Genomic DNA, 26,155 nt, shown 5'->3' with positions numbered 1-26,155 from the left:
GACTGATATAACGGTTTTACAATTCATCTTTTTGGAGTCATCGTTCATGTGTACAAAAAAAAAAAAATCAACCCTGATAGTGTTTTTTGTTGTTTTTTTTTTTTTTATTCCTCTGTGTTCCTCCTCCACAAGTTTAATTTGGTAAATATCTAAATATAGAGCATTGTACCTGAGCCAAGTTTACCTTATTTCAAAATAAGAGTCCTGAAATAAGCATGTGTTCACTTTTCATTTGGTTGCACAATAACCTACATCTGGGATTTTCTTAAATTTGGACTCTTGCAGCTGCCATATCAGTCCACTTTTTCTTTTTTTTTTTTTTTTTTTTTGTACATTCTATGAATAGATTTTGAAACTATTAGACAATTAATCAGATATCGGCCTTTACCACCACCTTAGTTACTGGTACCCGCAAAATTAAATAAAATCATAGTAACCATTCTGTCATTCTGTTGCCATGAGACAAAAAACAAGTTCTTTAGACCCTTATGACTGTGTATGAAGTATAAAATAAATAAAAACCAAATATATTGACAATTTTATGAAAAGGCACATTTTATTCAGGTCAACCACTGAGTAACCTCTGGAGAAAGCCTCTTGATATTCTTGATTTTTTTTTATTTTTATTATCATTAATAATTAAAGGTGCACTCAGTAATTTTTTCCCCATTAAAAAAGTTTTACTCCTAAAGAAATTAATGATAATTTTGAAACATATGTAGAAAATCATGGTCACTCACATGAGATGAGGACTCTAGTGATATCAGTAACCTTATAAAAGTGGTTTTATTCTACAAGGGGCGGGGGCGCCCTCATGGGAGCTGCCATTTTAGAATCACATGACCAAGACGAATACTACTCACTTAATCTCAGTAACAGTCTTGTCATTGGACACTTTCACTCTTGGATTAAATGAATCCTTTCTGATTGTGAATAAATGTGAATTTCTACAGTGGCATCTGTAACTAAAAACTATTGATTTTGAATGATGCTGCATCCCAGCCATTAGGTGTCACTGTAAGTCCAAGATGACGTGAGGAAAATGTGCACTTTTAAGTTGAGTAAAGTCTTGTGTATTCAAGGTGCAAGGAAAGTATTTTAATACTTTTTACTTGATGGTTTCACCATTTGACATTTTTGAAAACATTAAAGTTTTTTTTTTTTTTTTTTTGTACAAAATGCTATCAAACATTAAAATAAAATTACAAAAAAAATAAAATAAATCACATTTTGTATTTCACATTTCTACAAACTGATGCGTTTTAAACTATATATATATATATATATATATATATATATATATATATATAGAAAATCGATATTTTTTTATCATCTGAGACAACCTTAATTGTCAATTAATTAACTGCACCTGTGGTCACTCTGCTAGGAACAGACAGATGTACTTAAGGGGAACAGACTACATACATGCACTAAAAATCACTTTGACACCATTTTGATTTAAGGTCACTGAAAAAAACACTCTAGCTTCATTTATTTAATGAGGCCACTTGATTTTACATTTTATCTAATGCAATGACATTCATTTTTTTTACCCAAATACTTCTAGGGGCCACTGTATGTGGACGCTTTCATATAATAAACATTTTATAAATTTTTTTCTTTCTTTGAAAAATGATGTCAGGGAGGCATGCACAGGGACAACAGTGGTTTTATTCTAATGGCTGTATAAATAACTCCGCCTGAGGCTTCTAATGACAGAGCTTTCCTTCAAAAGCCTCTAACAAGGTATTTATAACCATGCCTGCCTCCCCTCGGAGTCTCAATCCAGACCGGCTAACACTCCTGAGAGACATACAGGTGAAAGCTCTGTCTTTACCACCCTAACACAGGAGAAATGAGGCAATTTAACCAGTGTGGGAGTGTTAAGTGCCTTTTAAAGAGGAGCCGCAGAGAGCGGTAACCTCCAAACAGCTATAAACCCTCAACCCTCATGAAACGTAGTGCTGCACACCATAATTTGCCACATGCAGCAGTTAGTGGTATCTATGGAAACCCATTTGCATTAGTCTCTCTCTCTCTCTCAAAAAAAAAAAAAAGAGAAAATGCTTTAGAATCAGCGAGGAGACACCATCATACAGAGAGGTGAAAAGAGCAAGGTCAATACAGCCAGAGAGAGCAAATATAATAATATATATATATATATTTTTTTTTAAATGTTTTTATTATTATTATTATTATTATTATTATTATTATTATTCCATTTATTAAACAAGAAAAAAATCCTTGCTTGCAATCAGTATACAAATATACTGATGCAACCAAAAAGTTGTCTCTATACAGTGCATCCGGAAAGTATTCACCACATCTTTTTGAGTATGATGCTACAAGCTTGGCACACCTATTTTTGTGCAGTTTCTCCCATTCTTCTTTGCAGGACCTCTCAGGCTCCATCAGGTTGGATGGGGAGCATCGGTGCACAGCCATTTTCAGATCTCTCCAGAGATGTTCAATTGGGTTCAAGTCTGGTCTCTGGCTGGGCCACTCAAGGACATTCACAGAGTTGTCCCGTAGCCACTCCTTTGTTATCTTGGCTGTGTGCTTGGGGTCACTGTCCTGTTGGAAGATGAACCTTTGACCCAGTCTGAGGTCCAGAGCGCTCTGGAGCAGGTTTTCATCAAGGATGTCTCTGTACATTGCTTCATTCATCTTTCCCTCGATCCTGACTAGTCTCCCAGTTCCTGCTGCTGAAAAACATCCCCACAGCATGATGCTGCCACCACCATGCTTCACTGCAGGGATGGTATTCGCCAGGTGATGAGGTTTCCTCCAGACATGACGCTTGCCATTCAGGCCAAAGAGTTCAATCATTGTTACATCAGACCAGATAATTTTGTTTCTCATGGTCTGAGAGTCCTTCGGGTGCCTTTTGGTAAACTCCAGGCAGGCTGTCATGTGCCTTTTACTGAGGAGTGGCTTCCGTCTGGCCACTCTACCATACAGGCCTGATTGGTGGAGTGCTGCAGAGATGGTTGTTCTTCTGAAAGGTTCTGGAGCTCTGTCAGAGTGACCATCGGGTTCTTGGTCACCTCCCTGACTAAGGCCCTTCTCCCCCGAGAATACTTTCTGGATGCACTGTACATTTGTTACACAGTATTTATAACCATGCCTGCCTCCCCTTGGAGCCTCAATCCAGCCCGGCTAACAATCCTGAGAGACATACAGGTGAAAGCTCTGTCTTTGCAAGTTCCTGCAAAGAAGAATGGGAGAAACTGCCCAAAAATAGGTGTGCAAAGCTTGTAGGAACATACACAAAAAGTCTTGAGGCTGTAATTGGTTCCAAAGGTGCTTCAACAAAGTATTGAGTATTGAATACTCATGTACATGTGATTTTTGTCGTTTTTTAATTTTAATTAATTTGCAAAGATTTTAAACAAACTTCTTTCACGTTGTCATTATGGGGTAATGTTTGTAGAATTTTGAGGAAAATAATGAATTTAATCCATTTTGGAATAAGGCTGTAATAAGTGAAGTGCTGTGAAACTTTCTGGATGCACTGTAGATTTGATACACAGTATGCACAGAATTGCAGTACCCAATCGCATCCCAATCAATTCAGAGAGCAAGATCACACTTGGGTAAAATGTCATTTCTTTTGCAGTAGCACAGCACAGGTGCTGAAAAGTGTGGCAGGAAACTCTGTTGTGTGCATACTCACTCAGTCTCTCTGCTGTGCGTGCTCTGCGTGAGTCTGGTCCAGGGGTTGTATGCTGAATCTATGCTGTACAGTCTCATGTGCATGGCCAGCACATGAAACAGCTGATCTGCAACACACACACATTCAGCCGTGTTATTGTGTGTAACATAATGAATGGAGTTTACTTAACGCCTCCAGGCATGTAGGAGGAAATGGAGTATGAGTGACAGATATTTGACATATGTGTACAGAGTCATTTAATAAAAACCTGTCCCTTACACGCCGATCAATCCACACATACACACAGACTCAAAATCAGCAGCCATGGGTCATTACTGCCACCTGCCTGCTTGGACATGAACAGACCTGCAGGGGCTTCACAGCTAATGAAATGTGTGAGGAACCTGCAGCTTTAACTGCAGACAGATCCAACCTGGTCTCATAGTGAAAATGTGACTATACATACAATTTTGCAAAACTTGTTATTAGTGTCTCCAGGTACAATTCCCTGCAGTTTCCAGGTGAAATGAACGCTAGAGGCACTACAACAACTTGTTTTATTCACTTTTACTCAAATCATGACTTTAATGGCTGATTATGACTTTATAAATACTTATTTATCGCTCTATTACTCAGAACCTGCTATTTTATGATATCCACACACTTTAACATTTTTGAAAAATGATACATTTTAATGCTTGTATTACAGACCCACCTACATATATACACTTATTCCAGCATGGTTAGCTTGTGTGGTAGCTCACCTGATAGAGCGTTGGACTTGAAGTCAGAGGACCACAGTTTAAGACCAGCCATAAACTCAAGCGGTCACATTGCATTATATAGTCATAGAATCGGAAAGAAATTATGTGTGTTGCTTCAGAAAATGTGATTTATCATTTTGCTTCTGCATTATAAAACACTTATGGTTAGATTTAGGCACTGATTAGGTAAGGATGTCTTTTTTTTTTTTTTTAAACGTCTCATTTATATTTTAAAACACTATTGGTGGCAAAAGTTTTGGGTTAGGGAGGTACGTTTTAAAAAAACATCTAAAATTCACCTTTAAACCTTTTCTGATTACGACATAATTTTACTTGCTTTTGGCGCCCCCAGCTGGATATTTCACTGGAAACCTGCAGCCAATTGTGTTATACAGCACGTACATTTTGAATTGCAAAAATTGTCATGCTCTTGTAAATTTCATGAGACCAGGCTAGACAGATCAATCACTCTGAGAAGAACGACACAACAGCTTCTGGGGAGAAAACTGATTTATTTAACTCTTATCAAAAGGCCAGACAACAGTTTTACGCTCTATATAAACCAAAAGGTTTAACAGAGTCTATGTTCAGAATAGTATACTACAATACTTCTCTTATTACTTCATCAGAATGGAATGTGTATACTGTTTGGCCTACTATATTAGCTGAAGTGTGCAATAAACTACATCACAATCACCCAATTTCAGTGTGACTATTGAAACCGGTAGTAACCAAAATTAACATCTCTTTTTTTGACTTATTTGATTAAACTGTTAAAAGTAAATATATTTGACACAAAACTGATTTAAAAATGCAAGACCATGTTATGTTTAATATTATAACTGCTGCACAACTTGACATACAAACAAATCCCTCGAATCAGATTTAGACAGGTGCTGCTGGGGAGGAGGAGGGTGTAGAGCAGAGGAGGGTGGTGCGGGGCCGGGCTGGAACAACGCACGCCCGGTCCCCAATCAGCCTGATGGGGCGTGCAAGGGATAAAGGCGGCCTATATAGAAAATAGCTGCACAATGGAGTTACCATGATGACTATCAGGTGAACTGACTTATTCAAAAGGACTCAGACACAACTTACTGAATTCAACCAAAACTCGGCAGCCATTCTTGGGAATGGTTCCAGGCAGCTATTTTCTATGCATATAAGTGGCATGCAAGTACAGCTCCCATCTACAGTATGATCCATAACGGTTGGTCAAGATTGTGATTATGATTATGAAGCACATCCTTCAAATCAGCAATAAAATCTGACAAATGGTATCATAAATTGTTGCTCTTTAGCTCAGATGGACATTTATTTTTTTGGTGCTATTTTTAAGGCTAGTCCAGCTGAGGTGCATGTAAGTTTACCAACAGCTGATGTCCTAAAGTAAAAGGTGATAGGCTCATTAACCTTTAAGGCAGAGCTTCCCTTTTCTACATCTACCATTGGTGCTATTTTTAACAAATATGGGGTATCATTTCATTGTTATGCTGACGACACACAGATCTATGTACCTATAAAAGCTTTTGACCCTCTCTAACCTTGTCTGCAGGAACTTAAAACCTGGTTGACAGATCATTTCTTACACCTAAATCAGAATAAAAAAAGGAAATTATCCTGTTTGGACCAAAGGTGCATAAAACAGTGAACAACATTGACTTAGGTACTCTTTCTCCTCATCTCAATTCTCATGCTAAGATCCAATGCTTTTTCTTTGATAGTAGCCTAAAGTTTGACAAACATATTAAAGAAGTTGTTAGATAGAGTTTTTTCCACCTACGTCGCCTAGCTAAAACAAAACCTTCCCTGGTAAACTTTTGAAATTGTGATCCATGCTTTTATTTCTTCACACTTGGATTACTGTAATTCTCTGAACTCTGGCTTGCACCAATCAACTCTATACCACCTGCAGATGGTCCAAAATGCTGCAGCATTTTAACTGGCAGTCGTAAATATGAACACATCACTCCCATCCTGATCCACTTGCACTGGTTGACAATCAGATTTTGAATTAATTTTAAGATTTTAACATTTGTCTGATCCTATATCCAAGACGAAGGATAGAGGTGATCATGCTTTTTGTATCACTGACCCCAAACTGTGGAACAGTTTACTGGAATACCTCAGGACCGGACCCCTCTCCATCCATTTTTAAATCGTTGATCAAAACTTTATTTTTATTAGCTTTTAATTTACCTTAAATCATGGTTAAGCTGTGAAATTGCCCTACTACCTATATTTTATTTCTGTTTTGCCTGTGAAGTCACTGTACAGCACTTTGGTCAACCATGGTTTTTTAAATGTGCTTTTAAAATAAATGTGATTTGATCTACAATATTGGGTTTTCCAATTTCTCCCATTCATTTTAATACAAGTGCTCCATGAAGGGCTCAATAGTCTCTGATTAAATATACACATCATAGTGTATGCATGCTGATCTTTCAAATACTATTATTTTTAAAAGCATGTAGCAAAAAGTATACTATAGTATAGTATGCAGTATCCATACACAGCCTGAACTGGTCTGAAAATAGACAATGAAACTCATTAGCCTACTTCTCTAAAGGTTCGGTCTAGTGTAGATAAACAATGAGTGACTGTAGTCGCCACTCTCTAAATATCATATTTGGCATTAGAGCTGCATGATTCTACGAGTTCAGAATTACATTTCATATTGTTATTGCTCAAAATAGAAATGATGATTCTCTCATGATTTTGAAGACTTTTTTAAAAATTTTATTTCAGCCATTTACAAAACCCGGTGGTGAAACAAATGAATGTAACAGAATACGATGATCTTTGCCTGGCAAAGCATTTTAAAACACATTGCTTGTTCTGTGACAGGCCGATTATAGAGCAAGACACAATGGTCAAAGACTTCCGCCAAAGGGGCTGTTCACACTGAACACTTTTGCATCCACCAGTGCAGTTTTCCAAATGTTTTTTCTGTATAAGCATGTGCTAGACCAGTGTTTCTCAACCTTTTTGGAGTATTGGACCCCCATAATATCTGAAACCAGCCTCATGGACCCCCCTACCCCTGTTCTCACACGCCATCCACTGTTTTCTTTCCAATCACAATGATTTTCACAGTTAAACGCTATGAATGCAATATCAGTGAATGCAAGTTAAGTAAATAATCATTTTTTTTAATGACTGGCAACTAGAATGAATCGCATCTGGCCATTTAATTTGATTGCATTGAAACGGCACAACACATTACACAATCACAACAACATTGTCAATTTCAGAACAATATTCTACTGCATTCTGTAAAACATCACATGTCCATTAAAGTCCAATTTGAGATTAATATTTTAACAACATCCATTTGAATGTTACTTTCTTTTGTAAACTTCTTTTGTACACACACTTAATACTAAAATTTAATTCTACTGCATTAAAATTACACAACACATGCTTCATATACAACCAGTTCTTTGGAACAATATTCTCTTTCAACACATGGAACAGTTTCAACACTGCCATCTATGTAATTTGACTTTAACTTTTTAACATGTCCATCTGAACGTTATTTTACTTGAATCTTTTGTTTAATGTGAAATTTGCACCTGTTTATCACAAATAAGCTTGTGCATCCTGGGGTGAAGTGTAGCAACAGCAGCAATAAGGTTCCTCTCCAAGCTGAGTCTGTTTCTCTGTTTTGTCTTTATGTGTGCCATGGCTGAAAATGTGACCTCACACAAATAGGTTGATCCAAAAGGCAGCAGTTCATACAGAGCATGTTTCCCAACATCAGGGTACTCCTTTTCGACATTGCACCAAAACTGTGTCAGTGATGTTTCTGAAAACATTATTTTCAAACCCCTATCTGAGGACACATCAATAAGTCTTTCCTGGAGAGTAACAGGAACGGTCTGGGTGTAGGTAGCCACAAAAGGGTTCCTTATCCAGTCAAGTGCAGAATTATGAACCTCAATGTCAGGAAAATATGATCTGAACTCAGAGGAAAGTTTGTCCAAGTGTGCCTGTACTGTCTGCAGAATGCTCACTTTTTCAGCTCTCACATTAACAAGGCACATGTCCAGCGGAGGGAAACTACTGACATCCCCATTCTGGCATTTCCGACACCAGAGCTCAATTTTCTTCATGAACCCTGAAACTCGATCATACAGGTGTAGGACAGTTGTGTCTTTACCTTGCAATTCCAAGTTCAAGTCATTCAGCCTGCAGAAAACATCTGCCAGGTAAGCTAAATATGCCAGCCAGCTGTTGTTCTTCAGCAGTGGTGCAAGTGAATGCAAGTGCTCAGAGAGAAAGTCACTGACTTGATCCCGTAACTCAAACAGTCTCTGGAGTGTTTTTCCCTTGAGAGCCAGCGTATATCAGTGTGAAGCAACAATTGCTGGTGTTCAGAATTTGCTCCATCACATAGTTTTTCAAACAGTCTGGCATTTAGAGGTCGGGATCTGATGAAGTTTATGATTTTAACAGCATCATTAGGGACTTCGTGTAATTTGGGGCACATACGCTTTGAAGCTAAAGCTTCCCTGTGAATTATGCAGTGAACTGTCTTAATGCCAGGGTTTACCTGTTTTACGCGTGCGAGGAATCCACGGGTGCGCCCGTCATTGATGCTGCACCGTCCGTGCAGATATGTGAGCAGCGCTGCCAGTTCAACGAGTGCTCCGTGAAAAAGAATCCACAACATTAAAAACATCCTCGCCGGTGGTTCTGGCCAGCATTGGCTTGCAGAAAAGAATATGTTCGGTGATATTATCTGTGTCCTTGAAGCGAACAAACGCTACCAGTTGTGATTTGCCACTAACGCCAGTTGACTCGTCTAATTGTAAAGCAAAACAGTCAGACCGCTTTAATTTCTCCACCACTTGCGCAAGGATATCCGCGAGACATATCATCAATCCGACGGCATACAGTGTCGTTGGATAAAGGCACCGTTTTAATTGCATCTGCTGCCTTCTTGTCTAACATTGTTTCTGCTAGGATGGCAGCTGCTGGCACAATTAATTCCTCAGCAACTGAGTATGGTTTTTCGATTTGGCTACAAGCAAAGATACCTCATATGAAGCAAGCAGGGAAGAACTGGTCATCTGTGTTGCCTCTTTTAGTGTGTCTTGACTTTTCCGAAATTCAGAAAGTTTTCTGTAGAAAAAGTCTGCAGATTTACCTACATATGAAGCATGTCTCGTTGTCAGATGTCGCTGTAAATGGGATGGTTTCATTGCGTGGTTGGACAGGACCTCACCACACAGAAAACATAATGGCTGTGGAGGCTCAGTCGTTGTTGTGGTAAACCCAAACATTTTGTAACTGTCTTGATATTGACGTGCTTTTGTTCTGTCCTTTTAATTCGCTTTTCTGGTGGGCTGGAATTTACTTGTCTTGTGTCAGACCAGCTGGTAGATGGCCCATCATTTTTTTAAGCCACCTGTCCATGATTGCTGCTCTCCCTATGCGACAGTTCTCTAACTGAAATCAACGCTGTAAACTGGCTAAATTGAGTAAAATGGCTGCAAATCGCGGCAAAAATAAAACACATGAGGTCATTTAAAATAATTTGTAATTTCAACCTTAATTCTGGTTTTAGTAATACTAAAGTAAACAATAAAGCTAAAAAATAAATTTAGGATATTTTAAAAATATATATTTTTAAATGATTTTTCGGACCCCCTGCAACAATGTCACGGACCACTAGGGGTCCGCGTACCCCCGGTTGAGAAACACTGTGCTAGACGAACGTTTATGCGTTTCCTACTTTATTCAGTCTCTCGTGCAGGAGCGCTGTGTTTTCGATGCCAAGTCAAATTAAACAATCTTTGACATCATACAAAATGCATCACGAGACACGTGTTATCTGTTAACTGTACTGCATCTCGCCTTCTCTTTCTGACGTCATCGCCAGTGCTAGGGACATATCCAAATTCGAATGCACAGTAATAGCTTTTGAATGTGCATTTTATTTCTTAAATTTGATAAATGCTCAATTTGACGGCCTTGCAAAGGCATGCCACAGGAACGTTATAAGAAATAGCTGAATCGTTGTCATTTAGGAATAAGACCACGAGGATGTTTGAAACGAGATTGCGATCTTTTGATGATCAGTTGTGCAGCTCTATTGGGCATTAAAAATAAAACGACAACTATTAAACACGTCTTGAGACCCTTGCATTCTGTTCCATTGTGTTGCGCTCCATCTGGCTGTTTTTTAAGGGACAAGCGTTTCTTGTTTGAACGACCTCTAAACCTCAGTAATGGCACATGACAGTGTGAGTGGTCTCCTGATATTTACTCAAATCCTTCATACTCTCATTTCTATTCAACATAGATTCTCCATCACTTCATTATGCAGACTGACAGCTGAAAGAGAGATTTCCCTATATATATCACACTCTCTCGTCTCTCCGCCCACTATCCTCACACACACTTCATCTCTGTATTGATCTTCCCTCTCCAACCACCTGTGATTATACTAGTCATCCTCTGCTCTCTTCACATTTCATCAATCACAAATACATATTTGAACTATAGAGAGAGAGAGAGAGAGAGAGAGAGAGAGAGATCAGATTTTCAATGTGAATGCTAAAACTAACATTAGGATCCTGGGAAAGAAAAAAACATCCAAAAACGAGACTCAAATTTTTTTAATTAGAAGAATCACTGTGAATGATTTACTAAAAAGACTACTAAACCCCATAGACTTGACACAGAGTCATATCTAGACACCAGACTTTGGGTTGGGCTGTTTTGACTTTGGCTAGAAGCTACAACCGAGTAAAGCTCTAGCAATCATCCAGAACAACCTAGCAACAGCAAAGCAATGCGCAAAAAACCACTCATAACAGCTTTGCAATGTCCTTCACATCTTTTTTCATTCTCCAAATTGTGAATCTCACCATTCTCAGAACATGTTCCCTATTTATTTTTTCCTTCTCTACATTTTCTGTTTCTTATTCTCTCCATGAGCTGATTTCTAATGTATTGTGACTGAGTAAATCTGGCAGTCTCTGTGGATACGTGTTTAATGTAGCTCAGAAAATGGCTGCATTGCTGGAGTGTGAAATCTCATCAGCTTGGCTCCAGTGGTGGGATTTCTCACCAGAGCCCAAACACACATCTCATAGAGCCAGTGTGTCTGCATGTGTGACTGGTCTTGACAGGCTGAATTTAGAAGTTACAATATTTAACCAAAATCTAGGGATGTTACTATACAGACACTGGCATAGGAATGGGTTCCAATGCCACACTCATGTACTTGACTCGTTAACATGCTCCGATACCAAAAAACTAAATTATCTAACGTACGAACGTGACCATGTAAACATTCAGCGCACAAATTAAAATTACGTTATGTCCTAGTGTGATAATGAAACCTCATGGGCTATGATTTAATTTGATAAAAATAGTTTGCATGTGCTGCGTGCTTCAAATATGTGCACTTGTGTCGAGCTGCTGTTGTGCTGACGCCGGCTGCTCAAAACCTTTAGAGCTCATTAATACATGAAAGATATCATCATGAACATAGCATGCTCGGTTTTTAGCATATAACAGCTAGCAGAGCGCTAATTCACTTTTTAGAGGGAGGCACATAAAGACCAAATATTGATTTCATTAAATAGCAGCCTTTTAGAATTTAATCACATTGGGCCATGCAGCAACTTGCTTTTCCGGAAGTGAGAAGCTAACATCAAAACAACACAGAAACACTTTATAATAAAAGCTGTCAAAATAAAAGCCAGAAACATACAGTATCACTACTTTATAGTTATGCTTTATTCACTGTAATACTATGACTGCCAATAATAATAATAATAAATAGTAATTGTAATATATTTAAGCAATATCTCACATCTGTGATGCTCTGTTGCGCAGAAAATTTTTGACAAAGTATAACTGTTTTTTTTTTTTTATTGTGTTCTGTATTCAAGCACTTACAATACACTAATACAATACAAAAAAAAAAGATGCAATATTATGTTAAAAATTAATTATATTAAGTCTGTCCCACAGTAGAATGTACCCATGCCTTTCAAAACCCTGTATGAGAAATATCTGAAAGCGTGTGTGTGAGACTCACTGAGACAAGAACGTTTGGCAGCAGCACTGGCGCCTCCACTGCACAGATTTCCTCCACGATGAACCAACTCTAACTCCAGATTCGTCCTGAGAAAGAAAATAAGTCAGCACAAGGAAAAGAGCTCGGTGTGAAGTACAGAATGTGTCACAAAAAGGGTTATAAACAGAGGGCTTGCAGTCAAATGATCAACAGGTCAAATTATTCAGGAACACTTTCCTTGAGAACAATATAATGCATTATTAATGTGTTATTACTGCATTATAATGAATCAATGAGGCACATGAGACTAAAGGTTGTTGTTACTCACAACATACTGAAGAGCAACTATACTGAATATTTACTTTCAACAAAGTATGGCCTTGAGTGCCTTACTGCTTTATTAAATGATGCACATTTGATTTTTTTTTTTTCAGTAAAGTGACAATAGTTCAGCTATTTCACAATAGTACAGCTTAATGCTAAATTTGTCTCATTGTATTTTGAACTCCGCAATGGAGCCGAGGGAGCAATCAAACATGCTCACATAAACAGTCCTCTCTCTATCATCTTGTGCTGGAAAACCGAATCCATAAGTGAATCGGTTCTTTCAGACAGTTCATTTAAATGAACCTGTTAAAATAAACAATTCACTTACACTGGTGGCCAAAAGTTTGGAATAATGAACAGATTTGGCTCTTATGAAAATAAATTGGTACATTTATTCACCAAAGTGTCATTCAACTGTTCACAATGTATAGTCAGGACATTAAAAATTTGAAAAATTACTATTTGATTTTTTTTTTCAGAACTTCTTAAACTACTTCAAAGATTTCTCATAAAAAAATCCTACACATGCAGCTCCAGATTTGCAGATCCTTGACATTCCAGCTGTCATTTTGTCCAGATACTCGAGTGACATTTCACCGCGCAATTGCCATAGATGTGGCTGTTTTGTCGGGCGCTTCTCACGCACCTTATAGTCTAGCTGATCCCACAAAAGCTCAATGGAATTAAGATCCATAACACTCTTTTCCAATTATCTGTTGTACAATGTCTGTTTCTTTGCCCACTTAAACCTTTTCTTTTTGTTTTTCTATTTCAAAAATGTCTTTTTCTTTTGCAATTCTTCCCGTAAGTCCTGCATCCCTGAGTCTTCTCTTTACTGTTGTACATGAAACTGGTGTAGAGCGGGTAGAATTCAATGAAGCTGTCAGCTGAGGACATGTGAGGCATCTATTTCTCAAACTAGAGACTCTGATGTACTTATCCTCTTGTTTAGTTGTACATCTGGTCTTCCACATCTCTTTCTGTCCTTGATAGAGTCAGATGTCCTTTGTCTTTGAAGACTGTAGTGTACACCTTTTGTATGAAATGTAAACTTTTTTTGGGCAATTTCAAGCATTGTATAGCCTTCATTCCTCAAAATAATGGTTGACTGATGAGTTTCTAGAGAAAGCTGTTTCTTTATTGCCATTTTTGACCTAATATTGACCTAAAGACATGCCAGTCTCTTAAATACTGTGGCAACTTAAAAACAAACACAAAGACATTGTTCAGCTTCATTTAATGAACCGAATATCTTTCAACTGTGTTTGATATAATTTTCTAGTATCAAATGATCAATGTAGCATGATTACTCAAGGATAAGGTGTTGGAGTGATGCTGCTGGAAATGGGGTCTGTCTAGATTTGATCAAAAAGGACTTTTTTTTTCAAATAGTGATGGTGCTGTTTTATACATCAGTAATGTACTGACTATAATTTGTTATCAGTTGAATGCCATTTTGGGGAACTAAAGTACCAATTTCCTTCCGAAACAACAAAATCTGTACATTATTCCAAACTGTTGGCCGCCAGTGTATATTTAACGCTGGGAACTTCAATTAGTGAGCTGGGTCTTTCAGACAGTTCAATGAACTATTTCACATACATTATTCACTTGAGCAGCCTTAAAGGAACATTGCCTATTTTTTTTTTAAGTGAAATATTTTGTTAACTACTGCTGTTTATTATTATATTTTGTAAAACATAACACTTAGTATAATACTTTGTTAGTAGCTTTTAGTGATGCCAACTACTTTTTTAAGAGTAGCTGACTGTAGTCAAACTTCTTTAAGTTGAGTAGCTTGTAGCATTGAAAGCTACAGATTTTTTAGGTTTTCTAGGCCCAATTCAGGATTTAAACAGACCAAAAAAAAAAGATACAAAAAATTGAGGGAGAAAAAAAAAGTAACAAAGAGACTAATAGGGCTGTATTGTCCTAGTCGATTAGTCGATTAAATGGTCGATACGTTCTGGTTCGACCAAAATTCTGATTGGTCGATTTTTTGCCGCGTTCATTTCATCAGTTTTGCCGCGCTGAGGCGCGCTCATTTCATCAGGTGGAAAGCACTAACTGCTAATGGGGGTGTTCAGAGTACCCCTCTAACAGTCTGTCTTCAGAACACCCCCCTTGTTTTCACTTTTTTGGATTAGCCCAACCCACTGGAGAAGAGCGGTAGATAGGCTATATGCGGAATATTATTTATTGTATTATATTAGTCAGTCCTCGTCCAACATGTCGACAGTGTGGCAGCATTTTGTCAAAATTGACGGGAAAAAGGTAGAATGCAAAGTTTGCAAGAAACAGTTTGACTTCCACAGCTTGACGACAAACATGTCGTATCATCTAAAAGCGGTAAGCTCACTTGTCTGCGTTAGGTTGCCCTGTCTGTTTTGAGTAGGCTAACGTTATATGAAAATATCAGAATTGGCATATTTCAATGTTTTAGTGTAATAATCGTTTTATAACTGCAGGCGCACCCATCCGCAATGACGGTAGCATCCCCCACCCACACCCAGACCACGCTGGATTTTAAGCCTCCTTTATCATCCAAACGGAAAAATAAAATCACGGAAGGAATTGTTAACTTTATTGCTCAGGATATGAGGCCCATTGCTGTTGTGGAGGGCCAAGGTTTTAAGAACCTGTTAAAAGTTTTGGAACCTGGATATACACTGCCAATACGCCACACAATCATGCATGCACTAACCGCAAAATATGCGGGACTCAAAGAGAAAGTTTCAGAGTTAATACAACACAGCGAGGCACTGAGCTTGACCACAGATATGTGGACATCTCTTAGAATGGAGTAATATATGACAGTGACTGCCCATTTCATTGATGGAGACTGGAAAGCACAGAGTCTTGTGCTTGAGACAAAACAAATAGAAGAGGCGCACATGGGAATAAACATTGCTGCGCGACTATCTGAAGTTGCTGATTCATTTGGAATTCAAGAAGCAAAGAGAATTTCTATTGTATGTGACAACGCGGCTAATATGGCACTCTGTGTGGAAACACTAAAGGAATCACATAAATGGCCAGAGATGCAGGGCGTCAGGTGCGCCGGGCACACTTTGCAGCTCTGTATTAACGCTGCACTCAAACAAGATCCAATTTGTCGTGCAGTGGCTGCATCACGTCATCTGGTGGGACATTTCAAAAAGGGGCACAAAGCAAAAACTGGGCTAAAACAAAAGCAGGAGCAGCAAAACGTCCCTCAGCATGAACTAATTCAGGATGTGTCTACACGTTGGAACTCAACATTTTCGATGTTGGAGCGACTGCTGGAGCAACGCTGGCCCATTACCGCAGTGCTGTCTGACCCAAACTTTACAAAGAAGAGCGACAGCAGTACACTGGACCTTACCACAGCACACTGGAATGCGGTAGAGGACATTAAAAATGTGCTGAAACCGATGACAACCCTGACCGAGCTGCTGTCTGAAGAGGACAACGTGTCCCTTTCTGCAACAGTACCCATGCTGGCAAACTTAAAGAAACGTCACCTGGCCATCGCGGATGATGACAGCCCCATTACCAAAAAAATGAAAAGCAAGCTGGTCGAAGAAATTGACAGTAGGTGGGAGTTTAAAAACCGAATGATGATGACTAACAGTGTATACATTACAGCTGCAGTAGTAGACCCTCGTTTTAAGCAGCTGTCTTTTCTGGATGATGCCAAACGAGACGAGGCCTATACAGTAGTTGCACAGCTAGCAGAACGACTGAGTGCACTCAGCGCAGTCACAGGCACAGGTGAACCTGGAAGTGAGGAGGAGCAACATGTGTCAAAAAAGCAGAAAAACGACAAAGAGAAGGAGATTGCTCTGCTGTTGTGCGAAGATGAGGACGACAAGGTTTCTAGAGAATCAGGTGGGAGAAGCACAGTGACAGAAGAAATTAAAAACTATCTTCAGGACAAAACCAAAATCGACTCCGGACCATTGGGGTGGTGGAAAAAAAACCAAGACAGATACCCGAGCCTGGCCCGAGTTGCAAAGTGACTGCTCTGTATCCCTGCAACATCCACGCCTTCTGAATGCATTTTCTCCAAGGCGGGATTTATTGTCAATAAAGCAAGAAGCTGTCTCCTTCCAAAGAACGTGGATATGCTTGTGTTTCTCGCACACAACACAAAAAAGTTTGGAGTGGACACTGATTGAAGTGTACTCTCTGTGAGTGAGTAGCCATTTGTTTTATTTCATTGTTTTTACATTATTTCGTTTTGAACATTAATACATTTTTTAATGTTGCACATTTATTTAAAGTATTGTTGGATTTGGGCACTTATTTTTATTTATTTTTTTGTAATCTAACGCGCAATTGCGCTGTGCCCACTGTTTGTTTTAGTTTTGAGCCTATGCTTTATTTTTCTGTTATGCACTTTATTTCATTTTGGACATTAATAACAATTTTGCACATTTATTTGAAATACTTGTGGATTTGGGCATTTGATTTATTTATTTTTGTAGGCCTATTTGTTCTGAGTTCACATACCTTGTTGTTGTATATGCACTTTATTTATTTTGTTTCGCTTAAAATTTGGCTGAATAACATGTTGTAGCCTACTTTACTTGTATGGTTCCCTTTTATTATTGTGCAAACTGCAAATTTATTTCTAGTATTATTTATTGGATTTGGGCACTTTATTATTATTATTATTTTTAATTTGGAGCCTAATGCGCAATTGCGCTGTGCCCACTTTGTGTTAGTTTTGAGCCTAAGATGCTTTATTTTTCAGTTATGCACTTTATTTCGTTTCTGCTCTTGATCTGGTTTGTTTAATAAATATTCTTTTTTTTATTAAAGTGGATGTGCCTTTTGTGTTTATTAAGAGTAAAAGAATTAAGTTAATAGTCTATTCGTGTCTCTGAAAAATGATAGTGTCTGACAGTTATAACTTCTTATTATAACATATGACAAAAATAATTGTCTGAATTATGTTGCATATTCCTCAACAGTTCTTGTGATGATATCACATGACAACATAGTAGGCCTACTATTTTCGGAAATCATAGGCTATGATATTGCGCAGGTGCACGTGATGCAACGCTGTCAGAGCTGACAGATTCATGTGTCAGACTCATTTCAGTGCAAAATAATTAGGTCAAAAACGGTTTAATATACTGCAAATAGTTGTTTATGTTTATTTATAATTCATTTAGGCGGACATCAAGGCTACCAAGTACTGCGCACAGTGCGCAGCTAATTAATTTAACGGTTTTTTTTCTAACGTCATTTTTAGTCGATTTTAGTCGATTTTTAGTCGAAAACTTCAGGACTTCAGTCGACCAAGATTTTCTTTGGTTGAATACAGCCCTAGAGACTAAGGATGTTAGTCATTCTCGGAAACTTCAAGAAAGTGCCTCAAAGTTTTCTGATTGGCTGAACAAACACTCATCACATTCTGCCATTTACTGAGATAAATTTAGCGGTTTACTAACAGAAATTAGTGCGGTCACAGAGACAGGTGTCATTTTCAGGAGACCAAATTCAGTGATCTCTGTCAGGTAACAGGGAAATTTATGTCTTGAAGTAAATAAACTTTGTGCCATTAAAGTAAAGCCCCAGACAAAAAAAACATTGCTTTACAGCAAAAACAATGATCTTCTATGGGTGCTGTGGAGTGATATGATGAACGGGTGTTTCTTATGAAATCCGTTACAATATTGTGTATTTGGGCACAACCGGAAAGGTGTACAGTATTGACCAATTAACATTCAGGACCGGATGCATTTTTTGATGCATTACATTTAATAATTCTGAACAAGTCAGGTATAATACATGTGGTTATAATTATTTCAATATACAACTGATCAGAATGTGTATTATAAGGCATAATGGAGTGCATCAGTATGCATAATGATGACGTTTATAAAGCATCACATAAAAGGAAAGTGTTACTCATGCTTCCTCCAATCGTAGGAAAAGGCGCTGATGAACACGCACGCAAGTGTGCGCGTCAAATAATGAAACCCTCCTGGAGGTGAAGAAAGGGGGATTGGGGAGGGAGAAAAGGGGCAAATAAGGAAGAAAGAGGCAATTTCAAGTAGATAATGCACTAGTGCGTGTTCCACCTGCCTGCAACTGATAAGTGAGAGTGAGACACAGGCAGACAGACAGGGAGTTGTGAAGGGCTATTGGCCTGAGCATTATGAAACTCATCCTGCTGAAGACAGGACAGAACAACAGATGCTGAAGAGAGCAGGTGGATCCTACAATCGCTGAATCACAGGAAGTTAACAGACTAAACAAAGAGACCATCATCCATCAGAATAAGATTAGACGAACAGAGAAAGACAGACAGACAATGACAGAAGGAAGGAAAACAATGAAGTATAAGCGAATGAAAAAAGTGAAATGAAAGGGAGATAAAGAACAAATGGAAGAACAAACAAAATAAATAAAAAGAACATTAATAAACCATAGGATAAACAGAAGAACAAAAAAGCATGAAAAAGAGAAACACAAAGAACAAAGTGATGAAAAAAAACAAAAAGGAGCAAAGATTGAAAGAACAAAAATGAAAGATAATGAACAAACGAAACAAAGAAACAACAAATAAATGAACGAACAAAAAAAAAGAGGAACAAAGAAACAAAAGAAGCAGAAAATAAATTGAACAAACAAACTGAAGAACACACACAGGAAAGAAAGAACAAATGAAACAACAAACAAGTAAAACAAAATAAATGGAAGGACAAACAAACTAAATGATGATGTGGATCAAAGAAAGAAAAAATGAATAAACAAACAAAAGAAACAAGAATAAACAAAAAGAAACAATTAGCAAATGGAGAAACAAACAAGAGAAAGGAAAAAAGGGCTAGCAAATGAAAGAACAAGCAGAGACAAGAATGAACAAGAGAAACAAAGAACAAAAGAATGAACACAAAACAAATAAAAGAGATAAAAAAAAATAGAAAAACTAAATAATAAACAAAAGGAAAAAATGTAAAGAAACCAATGAATGCAAGAGAAAATGAAATAAAGAACAAACAAATAGCAAAAGAAAGAATGAAAGAGATTATGCTGACAGGTTGAGGGATGAATAACTGACGGTGGTGGGTTTGGCGAAAAAAATAAATAAACCTTCATTAAGCAGGGTGTTCAATAAATCCATGCGGCGGAAGCACTGATCTGAGAACAGTCTACATGACCAGGTAAAAATCAGTCAATACACTTCTCTGACGTCTGAGTAAAAGTCAATGCTGCTGTACATACAGCACAAATGACTTGCGCACACTCGTGGACACTGATCACATTCAAACACCAAGAAACGGCAGCAAAAATGGCGCAGAATCACTTTTATGACACTCCTGACTTTACACTGAGATTAATGTCTATAATGCTTGATGCTGTACTCCCTACCTGCTTCTAATGTCAACCATCCCTTTCATGCCTGGAATTATGCCTTAAAATAATGCTAACAGAGGCAGCTCACTAGGGTTTACCGAAACAGAAACTTTAAAGAACCTCAGAAATGTGAAGTTATGAAGCTACATGAAGCAATAAATCATTTGATTGGCTGTTAGAAATGGCTTGTATAGGATGCACAATGCATTTATAAAAGGAGTTTCATGCTCTCTCTCTCACCTGGCCACAGAGTACATGAACAGGAAGTCATTGTCAGGCGACCCTGGGTTCTTCCCATAATCCATGTATTTCTTCTGCGTGGTGTTTTTAATGTCCTTTATAACGGATTCCATTTCTTTACTCAGATTTGTCTCCGCCTGAGAGAAATTCACAAAACACAAATCAGACTTGTAATGGACGTCATGTTTTTCAGAACTTTCTGCTGTTCACTTCTGACACACACGACTCTAGCAGTGAGACTGCGTGTTTTAGGAGGTGTTAAATCCATGACAACTTTTGGTGGCACTAGAATGATCACATGGATGTCAGCAGTGCTGGGAATTAACAAACTAAACATGATGCAACTAACTTAAATACATTTCTAAGCTGTTTTCAAAATACTGCAGATTTTCCAGTCAAGATTCATTTTAGTTCTGACTGTTAATTCAAATGGAATTTTAATTAAATGGTCAAATAACTGATTCACTGATTTATTTAAATCATCACTCGACTGAGTTTCTGGAACTACCCGTACGGCCTTTTGTCTTCTTTTTTTGTAGCAAAATAAACATTGTTAAAGCTATAGTTTGCCCAAAAATGAAAATTCTCTCATAATTTACTCACCCTCATGCCATCCCAGATGTGTATTACTTTCTTTCTTCTGAAGAACACAAAAAGATTTTTATTAGAATATTTCAGCTCTGTAGGTCCATATAATGCACGTGAATGGGTGCCAAAATTATCACATAAAGGAAACATAGAAGTAATCCATAAGACTCCAGTGGTTTAAGTCATGAGTTCAGAAGAGATATGTTAGGTGAAAATCTAAGTCCATTTTGTTTACTCAAAATCTCCACTATCACATCTGGAAGTTAAAGTGGAGAATTTATGGATTTAAACACATATGGAGTTGTATGGATTACATTGATGTTACCTTTATGTGCTTTTTGGGGCTACAAAGGTCTGGTCACCATTTTCTTGCATTGTATGAACCTACAGAGCTGAAATATTCTTCTAAAAATCTTCATTTGTGTTCTGCAGAAGAAAAAAAGTCATACCTTGATGCCATCCCAGATGTGTAAGTAAATGATGCAAGAATCTTCAGTTTTGGGTGAACTGTCCCTTTAAATTCTGCTGTTTAGCACTATTTTTATGCAGTTAAATGTATATACCGGTATACATGTTTTACTTTTTTTTTTAGCTGTGCCAAGTATACAATAGTGTATTAATGTATTGTATTTGAAGCAGTCAACCATTTATTTTTGGTACTTTTCAATTAAATAAAAAAAAGGGAAAAAAAAGAAACTATGAGTTAAGCCTTAGCAAGTCAAAGGTGGCAGCCACTTTATAAAAATAAAATACAAATGTAATTTCCATCTGAATTCTACTGAACACAATACAGAATTTGACATGTGCTGGAAATGACAATGTCTAGAATTATCATGAATTTCACAAAAACATCTGTGATGCATGAACATAAACTGTTGACATTGTCAGAAGACAAACTAAAGAAACTAGTGAGAGTGTGAAAAATGTTTTAACAAGACTTAACTTTCTTGAAATGTTTGGAGAAAGACTTTCTAGAAACAATGCCTGAAGTCAAAGAAGTCGAAGTCATTTAGCTACAATGAAGTTAGATTTTAAAAATGATGTAAGTACTTTTTAGTGCAGCCAACTACTCAAACTACTGTAAATAGTAGTGTGTGGCTTGGCAAGCTAAAGCAAAGTATCTTCCCAAACACTGGAGGTGAACGTCACAGTATTAGTCACTGTGAATGAGGATGGAGGGATGAGATGGACAGAACAGAAAGAGGGCAGGTCACTCTTATAAATACCAGCATGAGATCTCTGTGCCTTATGCTGCTGCTTACTGGGAAAATGCCCAGCTGCTCCTGCAGATCTTCCACCTCCTTCACCAGTGTGCTCATGCTCTTGTTGCTGGCCGTGTGCCAGGCACCCGTCTCCGTGCCACGCCCCGGCCGACAGGGCAAAACACTGTTGGCGAACTGACGACACAGCGGGCAGGTGAACTCACCCTTATCCACAGAAAACCCCTGCAGAACCTGATCATTCTGATGAACAAACACATTTCACCAAGATGAATTAACAGAGAGTATAATCAGATTTACATCTCAACAGCTGGCTCATTCTCAAAAACACACCTTATGTTCTTAACGGACAATAGAACGCAACAATGCCCATCCACTATTTCGGTCATCATGGCTCCAGAAGTATTTTTCCTATTCATTTTATTTCATTTTTTTCCATAAGGGATTTCATTAAATACTCCATAAAATAATTGTAAGCCATGAGCTAAATCATCCAGCTCCGAAGTGAATCACAATATCATAAAATTAGATTTGTAGCAAAAAAGTATTTGAAAATCGAACCAAAAGACAAAAAGTACAAGACTGTGGACTTCAATGAGGGAATGAACTACAATACAATGAGCTCATTAACATGTGACCACCCACATTTACAGTACATATATCAGCACCTATTCAGTGTTCAGCAACCTCACAATTACGTATCTCAATTGCATTTGAATTGGATTTCAAGGGGGATCCAACAAAACGGTTTGGATCCCGTTTACACCTGTATTTAGCAATGCCCACTTGTGATCTGATCACGGGAGACAGATCTTAAACATGATCTACGGGTGAAAGCGAGGGTGAAAAATGGTCATAAAAACAGTTGCGACAGTTTGTGTTGGAAGAAAGCGGTTGCGGTCCTTGACATGTTACAGCCTAGTAATGTTACCTCTACAGTTAAAAGTACAGTGCCTTTTCTCAGTTTATATCTGATGATGTTCAAGTTTATTAAGCAGATGGTGATGTCAGATGGCCACATTAGCATAAACACTACGGCCCTCTGAAAGGCCTGACCTCAATGATGGATGAACCAGTTACAACAGATCAAACCTACCCCTGACTATTTCTACACCTCCATAACTACTCTCTCTCTCTCTTTACTAAACAGGCTAAATAGTCAAAGAAATGTTCTGGAATAAATTCATTGATTTAGACATTTTAATTCATACATGGTGCAAAACATTTGGAACTAAGAAATAAAATAAAACAGAATATTATTGCTTAAGCTTTATTTTTGGCAGACTAATGCATTAGCATCAAACGGATGTTTTTCTAATGTCTAACAGATGCCGGCAGTTCTCTCGGCCTGGGGTTTGTGGTTCACAGGGGCTCAAATGCTGTGGGACTTTTTAATAAATGATGAATTGATGTTTGAAATGCAGCTGACAGTGTGTGTGAATGCTGAATACTGAATATGCACTTTGACAGGAAAGTCAAACTCTAGGACTGAAACACTCTAGATAGATCAGAATCCATTCTACATGAGAAAGCATGAATGATTGCAGGATCATCTGTGAGGTTAAGTTAATAATGAGCTGCTGAAACGTGAGGCGGCCAGTGAAAGTGCACCGCATTATCTTTAGTGAATCTAAAAAGAGTGTAAAATGTGAAGAAAAAAATGAATAAAGAATAAGTCTTTCAAAACGTTTGACCGGTAATGTATATAAAGCTCAACCTCAAGATGCAGTGTGAAGTATCTTACCCGTAAGGACTCCATGTAAGACTTGTGACAGTCTATATGCAGAGTGTGACCACAAGTCTGCACATATACACCCCCATCCCAGCCAATAGACACTGACTGCAGACAGGAACTCTGGGGAAAAATATGAAATAAATAAAAACACATTAAAGTGGCTCTCGCTCAGCCATTATCCCACATTGGCACCATTTCACAGCAGAACCTTCCTCTACCGAATGTGAACTGTGAGCTACGTTGTGACTGGTCAAGAAGGATTTCGATAACATACAGGCTTGATTGCTCTTTGAGTGTCCCGGATGTCTGGTAGAGCACACTTCTGCTGCTGTTTGTATTTACAATCAAAACCAATCTTCTTATTTAGCTTATGGCATGACTCATTTGCATACTGGTGGATCTATGAAGTTCACAGTAATATTAATACATCTCAAGGTTTACTTTTATTTGATAAACAAATCTTATACTGGGTTGGGTGATATTGTATCTTTATGAACTGAAGACAAATAAAGATATCTGCATTTCAGCATTCAAATGCAAAACAAATAGTGTGTTTATGAGCAGGATCAGCCACGTACATCTTTAAAGTAGCGTTGCATAAGGGTCAGTCTAACATCATGGGTCGCTCCACACGTGTCCTCAGGGTAGATATGTTCTTCATCCGTAGTGGGCAATCGCTTCGGCGTGTCGCTACGGCAACGGTGCCCCAACACTGAAACACACACACACACGCGCGCGCGCTCTCTTTATGAATGGCAATCGTATGCTAATTAACTCCCATTATTACATTTATGGCACTTGAAATTTGCATACTATAATGACATATCATGTCAATGTCAAAACTGTCATTTCAGAGAGCAGCAGATGTTTGATCCCTTGAATACCACGAAACAGAATGATGACAGAACAGTCAGAAATAAGCATTAAAAAAGGGCCAAATCAGCAGCCTGTCAGTCTGTCCCAGCTCGGAGCACCTGTGTGTTCATTTCACACATCTGCTACAAAGTAAGGATGGGTCAGGACGATCGACAATGATGGGCTAGTAGATTAGAAAGGTTGATGAATTCATTAAGTTTATTATTCTCTATTTTTTAAGTGCCAATGCTGTATAGGGGATGCATTTAGAGGCGATGAGGGCATCAAATTGAATAAATAAAAGTAAAACAATAAAATAAAAGAACATCTTAAGACACCTGATTTCTGTTCCATCCCTTTGCACTGTCTAGCTGTATTACAACACAAGAATGCATCCTATGCGAACACCCCTACAGAAATGCATCTTATTGGTGTGGTGGACTCCAAACCAGCATAATTATACAGGACAACCAACTGACTAGTCAATTTTGAAAACAACTAGCTGGGTTACCATTGAAATGTTTCACAATTTTTAAGTGCATTTTAAAAATGAGACTTAAGAAAAAAAAGAATCGTTCCACATTTCCATCCACTATGTCATGCACATCGACTTGTCATGATGGAGCAGCTGAATGCTTGCTTTGGGAGAGTTTTATTTGCAGGACTGGAGCAATTGTACCTTCATTTTATTAAATGCTGCCAGGAGACGCTGCAGAATAAGTGTAATGGCTGATATAATGGGGCTGAAATTACTGCAATGCCCATACGTCGCCAGTCTCAGTATACCTGGGAGCACCCGCTCTCAAAACTGTTTTGACGGACCCCCTTTTAATGACCAACTGTGGGCTAAATTTTTTCCGAATGTCAATAGCTATGTTCGATGAACTGTGTGCAAGGGTCAGACCTTTTGTAAGGCCGGTCACATCAAGCTATTGGACAATCATAACACTTGAACAAATGGTCAAAACAAATCCATTCAGGATTTCTTATGTGCAATTTCAAAATGCGCATAAAAATTGTTGCCCTAATGTGATGTCACAGAACTTATTTAGGGGACATACCATATTTAATACTAATGAAAAGAAAAAAGGCTGTGAGTGACAGACGTACAGTCCGTTTAATAGGTTGCAATGATGTGTATTTAAAAGAAAGTAGTAACAAAAGCGTAGTAAATAGAGAAGTGACAACTTGAGGAAATTTACCGAAAAACAAAACCAAACCAAAAAACAACCCTACAATTCATCAATGATGTCTGATTCATGAATAAGTGACTCTTTTAAACTAGATCTTTGTAATGAATCACCCAAATTGGGTTTGAATGAAGGTTAGCAGTTTAGAGTCACTTTCTCAGTGAATCATACGGTGAATCAATCATCAATTCAC

The 26,155-nt window shown here is 38.0% G+C and overlaps 1 protein-coding gene across 4 annotated transcripts in view; it reads right to left on the bottom strand.

Annotated features, from left to right (window-relative positions):
• The window catches only part of ubr3 (ubiquitin protein ligase E3 component n-recognin 3), a 102,650-nt gene that overhangs the window by 16,758 nt on the left and 59,737 nt on the right, over window positions 1–26,155 (bottom strand). For 2 of the 4 annotated variants that reach the window (XM_052148450.1, XM_052148451.1), the window contains 6 exons: window positions 24,496–24,629; window positions 23,927–24,037; window positions 22,189–22,425; window positions 20,375–20,511; window positions 12,476–12,561; window positions 3,677–3,782 (listed from right to left, as the gene is read on the bottom strand). In XM_052148450.1, the coding sequence (XP_052004410.1) occupies window positions 3,677–3,782; window positions 12,476–12,561; window positions 20,375–20,511; window positions 22,189–22,425; window positions 23,927–24,037; window positions 24,496–24,629 (811 nt within the window). The remainder of the gene's footprint in view (window positions 1–3,676; window positions 3,783–12,475; window positions 12,562–20,374; window positions 20,512–22,188; window positions 22,426–23,926; window positions 24,038–24,495; window positions 24,630–26,155) is intronic. The other 2 variants (XM_052148452.1, XM_052148453.1) reach the window with 1 other exon arrangement.

The sequence above is a fragment of the Xyrauchen texanus genome, chromosome 18, assembly GCF_025860055.1.
Source record: "Xyrauchen texanus isolate HMW12.3.18 chromosome 18, RBS_HiC_50CHRs, whole genome shotgun sequence".
Classification (NCBI taxonomy): domain Eukaryota; kingdom Metazoa; phylum Chordata; class Actinopteri; order Cypriniformes; family Catostomidae; genus Xyrauchen; species Xyrauchen texanus.
The sequence above is the reverse complement of the archived record's forward strand: the minus strand, read 5'-3'. Positions and strand labels throughout refer to the sequence as shown.